Source organism: Aplysia californica, unplaced genomic scaffold (assembly GCF_000002075.1).
Source record: "Aplysia californica isolate F4 #8 unplaced genomic scaffold, AplCal3.0 scaffold00055, whole genome shotgun sequence".
Classification (NCBI taxonomy): domain Eukaryota; kingdom Metazoa; phylum Mollusca; class Gastropoda; order Aplysiida; family Aplysiidae; genus Aplysia; species Aplysia californica.
This window is the reverse complement of record NW_004797325.1, coordinates 1,041,116-1,047,129: the sequence shown is the minus strand read 5'-3', so window position 1 is coordinate 1,047,129 and position 6,014 is coordinate 1,041,116. Positions and strand designations below refer to the sequence as shown.

The 6,014-nt window shown below is 36.8% G+C and overlaps 1 protein-coding gene across 1 annotated transcript in view; it reads left to right on the top strand.

The window, feature by feature from the left end:
- Nucleotides 1-795: 795 nt before the first annotated feature.
- The window catches only part of LOC101848728 (complement C3), a gene marked incomplete in the record, with an annotated part of 82,021 nt that continues 76,802 nt past the window's right edge, over nucleotides 796-6,014 (top strand). Inside the window, 3 exon segments of the mRNA XM_005092954.3 lie at nucleotides 796-888; nucleotides 1,345-1,437; nucleotides 5,259-5,855. Of these exon segments, the coding sequence (XP_005093011.2) occupies nucleotides 5,794-5,855 (62 nt within the window).

The following is a 6,014-nucleotide window of genomic DNA, read 5'->3' as shown; positions in this document are numbered from 1 at the left end:
CAGTTTTTATATACAATTAAAAACTATATATTATTATAATCATAATATACTTTTTTCGACTGTCTGCCATTCATTGTCAGGCCTCGATATTACACATTGAGACGCCTTCCTTGTCGAATCTGTTTATCTGTCTATCGTGTGAACAAGTTACCCCTTCGAGAACTGAATCTATCTATCGGGCTCTCTGTTTGTCGAATTCTCTTTTCTCTTTATCTGTCCCTGTTCTATCTACTTCTTTGTCTTATTTGTCTCTTCCTCTCGCTCACTCTTACAGCCAGTCTTTTCTCGTATTTTCTTTGTGTGCTATTTGCTCTTGCATTTTTTCTTTCGTTATTGTTTCTGTAATGTATTCATATGACACGAGTTCTTTTTTCGCAATTCTTTGTTTATTTCCACGTCTGACTGGCCGTCAAACATCCTCAATAAACATCTTAGAACGCATCTACAGGGAAGAAAGAGCTAAACCCAAACAAAAACAAATGCAAAAACAAAACAAAACAATCACCCCCCTCCAAAAACCCCCCCACGAAAACAACAAACAAACAAACAAACAAAAACAGATAAACAATAACCACAAAGTTTTCGAAACAAATGGAAACCAAAAAAATATATATATAGCAATACAAAAGAGTTGACGGTTAACCGAATATCGTTCTCATGTGTTATCTAACAAGTGCCGGAAACATCTTTCAGGATTCTCAAGGGTGGGGACATCGTATGAAAGCAAGTGATGTACTATGCATTTTTTATTTCTAAAATGTGTTTCCCGGTTTTTAGATAATTCACTGTCACTCACTTTTGTATGTACTCCGATAAGTCAAGAGTTTTGTTGTCATTTTGCCGTCCTCCCGAGGGCTGTGTTTCCCCACACGGCAGCAAGGTGATGATGTTAGCTTTGTATTTTCTATATTTCATGTTGTGAATTTAAATCAGAAAAGTCCGTTTGTTTTCTAATTGTTATACAAAATCTATAGAGGAATGGGTTTTTTCTTTCTTTATGAATTAACTTATTTTATGCAATGATGGCAAATACGGCTAATTAACATAATTCGTGTTAGAAAATAAGGTATGCCATTTGTACCGGTAAAGAAATTGTAATTTTCTTTTCTCCGTTTAAAGGATGGGCATTCTTTAGTTTCTTTTACAACAGTTACCAGCGTCTACTTGCAAGATATTTAATTTTCTACCCGTGAAAGGATGAATATGTATGTGTTTCAGATTCTGTGACAACGGCTATCGGTATTTTAATTTTTTTTTCCGCGAAAGGATGGGTATTCATGTGTTGCTGTTACAACAGCTATCGTCTTCAATTTGCTGAGGTATTTTGATTTTCTTTCCGTGAAGGGCAAGGTATTCATGTGTTGCTGTTACAACGGCTGTCGTCTTCGATTTGCTGAGGCATTTTGATCTTCTTTCCGTCAACGGATTGGGATTCGGGTGGGTATTCTTTTGTTTCTGTTACGAAGGCCATCGTTTTCGACTTGCTTTCAAAAGATATGCCATTTTTAAAAATCCCTCTAGTTGTGTTGTATTTCTGGGGATCAAGTTCTCAAGGCTGGGGTGGGGGATGACTGGCAAAGAAAAGTGGCACACAAAAGGTATATTATAATCTGTAAAATTTCTATCCATTTTTTTGTGAAGCGCCAAGAGCAATCAGGGAGTGGGCGTTATAGAAGTGATCTTTATTGTTATTATGAATATTACGATTGCGAGGTATCGTGGTGAAATCAGGCGCTCGTCAAAATGATGAAAAAAAGAAACCCGCACATTTATTGGTTATCTGCCGGTTATGCAATTTTTATTGGATTTCTTTTTTTTTTGTTCAATACCTTTATGTCCATTTAAAAACACATTTCTGTGTGGATAATACTGAACAGCGTTGATTAATGGCGCACACACACAATATGTACATTTTCAGTTTCCAAGTAATTGAGGGTTGTTGGGTTTTTTTCTTTTAGAATTAAAGTAGATGTAAGTAGAAATTTGACAATGTGTGGCAGATAACCGAAAAAAGTGTTTCATTTGTAGGAGTCTCGAAATGGAAAAAGACATTCATAGAGACTCTGCCATTACTACAGACATTTTTTTTAGGGGGGGGGGGGTGTTTTACTTGTTTTATATCATATTATGTTCTGCACTGATGGTAAATACGGCTAAGGCGTGTTAGAAAATGAGGCATGTCATTTGTGCCGATAAAGAAATTGTAATTTCCTTTTCTCCGTTAAAGGATGGGCATTCTTTAGTTTCGATTACAACGGCTATTAGCAAGCTTCTATTTGCCTGATTATTTTATTTTATTTCCGTGACAGGATGAGTATTCGGATGGGTATTCTTGTGTTTCTGTAACAACAGTTGTCGTGTTCGATTTGCTAAGGTATTTTAATTTTCTTCCCTCAAAGGATGGGAGTTACCAGACTTTGGACGTAATTTTTTTCTTTTATTTTCACCTCTGAAACCAAGTGGCCCCTATCTCCTTCAATCTCAAATATCTCGACTTCTATTCAAGATAGATGGGTATCTCTTTTTTATTGAAAGACAGACACATGAACAAGACGATATCAATAACTTCACAAGCCCAAAAATTGACGAGCGCCTGATTTCACCCTGTCGTAACACATTTTGTGCTACTGGGTTGTAGAGGGAGTTTCATTCAGGTCATGGGACTACAGCTTGGGTGGTACTTACTAGAAAAAGGACAGATATTATGGTTCTGTTCATACCTCTCTTGGGAGGACATTTTATCAACTCAATACAAACTGTAATATAAAGTCTCAGCAATGAAAGAGATCAATTACATAACTCAAGAGGAATGTATTTCATGTACGAGCTGCCTCCTATTTTTTTCATAAAATCTGATAACCGACAAACACAAATTATGAACCACACAAACTCCTTTCGGGCCGCCTAATTTGTGTTCAGGTTAACGGGAACAGTTAGGGTGGTAACGTCTGAGTCCTATACTAGCAGAACGCGTACCACTTATCTTCGTATCAACTGGGACCACTGCGCATTCCTGAACTAAGACACTTTGCAACTTATTGTTACCCCGTGTATAACACCGCGAAACATTCAGTGCTGGCTGCAGTACTGACAAGATACATCTTTTATTGTTGTCTTTGGCAGGCAATTATGTTTTCACTTGCGCCGAAAAAAGTGTATGCGTACAGCCAATATTCACTTTTGGAGACAATTGTATGTCTTTGAAAGGTGGATATCTTGGTAGTATGATATAGAGAAAAAGAAAGATAATCAAACCGCACAAACAGGTGCAAAGGGGGGGGAGTGTGATTTGTATAGGTGATTGTCTTGGTAGATGGCTGTCGGAGTAGGTTTGACTGTAATGCCTTCCTCAATGACTTGGGCTCTTTCGCTAACTTGGAATTACACAGTTCTATCTGACATTTTTGGCAGACGTTTTGAGTTACCATGAGGTCAGAAACCAATAATGATCTACCTGCTCTATCAAAATCATAAGATTATTAAATGTTGTAGTCATTATCAAGATATTCAAAGAACTGCGTTCTAAAAGGCTTGGCATGTTGTGAAACCCATTTTTAACGTCAAATTTCTCAAAACCAGGTACTGAGCAGATAGAAGTTTGTACTTCCGAGGTAGCGATTTGTGTAAATAATGGAGATAACACATTGTTCGATATGACAATGTTATAAATAGCAGAATATGACGAGCATTGATTCTCTTTTGGGGAAATTCGGGATGTTCAAAAGCATGCATGTAGAATGATGTGAGAAAACACAATATACGAAGGTTACAAAACTGTGTCAGATGGTACACAATATCAATATAACACTAAATTAATACAGTCCGCTTGACGAACAAGCCACAGCTTTCTAACGTGTCTGGGTGATTCTACTATGTACCTAGCCGCGTACATCCGGCTCTTGAACCACTCCCCTCGGCGGACTTCAGTCTCACAGTGAGAGGCTTGGATGTGATCACGTTCTCCATCCACACTGCGCCGGTTTCAGACCCCACAAACACTTTCACTGTCATTGTAAGAAACGATTGCCTCATAAATGGCGCTCAGACTTGTAAACTCGTTCCTCAGCCTTCCTTGAAACAAAGTGGGCGTTAAGTGTTTGAAAATGATCGCACTGCGTTTTGGAGAATATAGTCTGACTATATCCAAACGCACCCATTTAATGCAAAATGTGTTTATAGCAAACATATTTATCTCAAACTTATTTCTATCAATTACAACGGAACAATTTTTGCACATCAGTTAGTGTCTTTATTAAAGATATATATGTTTGGGGTATTAGTTTTGACAGTGACTATGTCAAACGTATTAATTTCAAGCATAAATTAATAAAATCGAATATACATTCAAACGTGTCCAAAAGACTAATGTTATCCGACTTGGTTAAATTCATACTTATTTAAAACATCCTTATCTAATGCAAAGTGTGTTTATAACAAACTTAAACATACTTATCTCTAACTTATTTCTATCAATGCAATGGAACAATTCTTGTACATCAATACCTGTCTTTATTAAAGAGATTAATATTAGGGGTAATAATTTTAACGCAATTATAACAAACATATGTGAGGTGAGCTGACAAAATGAGTTACTTCTCGCAATTCTCAATAAGTGGAGATATTGGCAAAAACAATGTTTAAAAATCAATACTAGGGCCCAATTTGTAGATTTTCTAGTGATACCATATTCTTTAAGTGTAATATGCATGTTATTATTTCATACTTATGTATTTCTAAAAACTGATAAGCGTTATTTATCTATTTCCATACGGCTCAAATCAAAGAAGTAACTCATTTTGTCAGCACGTTTCACATATTAATTTCAAGCATTTAAAAAAAATCGATTTACATCAGACTTATTTTTATCAAATGCATTTATGCATCTAATTAACGAATATCGATACCTGTCTTTATTAAAAGTATTCATATTTTAGGTAACCACATATGGAACTTGGTGTCGCAAACGTTTTGATATCAAATTGGTAGTTGGATGGTGCCATGGTTTGGTTTTCTCCCTCTTTCTTATCAAACACCTATTGTTCTGATCTTTTCTTCTCCTTTAGTGTGTTTCTTACTCTCTTAAAACGCCTCTATATTATTATATCTTCGCTCGGTACTTATAAACCTCATTGTGTTGCAAGTGCCGTAAGACTCTTACTGAAACTAAAGTAAATTTTGATAAAATATCAAAATATGAAAACATCAAGCGTATAATTTACATTGTTTTGCTTTATTTCTTCTTATTTTTTCGTCCACAGGTAGTCAGGCACAAGGGCGACAGACTTGAGACTAAAAACAAGATCCCGTTTTTCCTTCTAGCTCCTTTGGCCTTCTTCTCACGAGTGTCTGCCATCGCTGTAAAGCAATAACATGAGACCGTGAATGTGGCAATAACACATCAACCACGATCTCCCTCTTCACTTCACGTGTGCAGTCTTGGCCCTAGAACATTCCTGGGACAGGATATAGGACACAACAAGAGAGTAAAAAGCAGCTGAGATAGAGAAACCTGCGGCTGTCCGCCATTTTATCTGGGGCGTACCACCAGCCAGATATCGTCCGTCTTGCTTGTCAAGCACGAGATAAACAAAGAGGGGGTCTTCTTACAGTCAGAGCGGAACCATTAATTTCCCGCGCTACGCTGTCTGCACCAGATTTGGCACTTCGCTGCCTTTGCTGTCAGTTCTTGGAGATACATTACAAACTGTTTGATTCGTTTATGTTGGAATAACTTTGTTGGTGCTCAGACATTCCAGGAGAGAGTTTATCTCTCACAGTTTTTTTAAAGACAGCATGGCAATGTTGTGGCTGATTTTTCTGGCATCAAGTTTTGCTGTTTTAGATTTGACAGATGGGTAAGTTTCCTAGTTTGATTCTTTATTTATTAAATTCTTAAAACGGAAACGGCAAGTTCATACTATTTATCGTTGTTCGCTACATGATTTTAAATCTGAAAGAAGACTTTCATATATTCATTTCTCTCTCTCTCTCTCTCTCTCTCTCTCTCTCTCTCT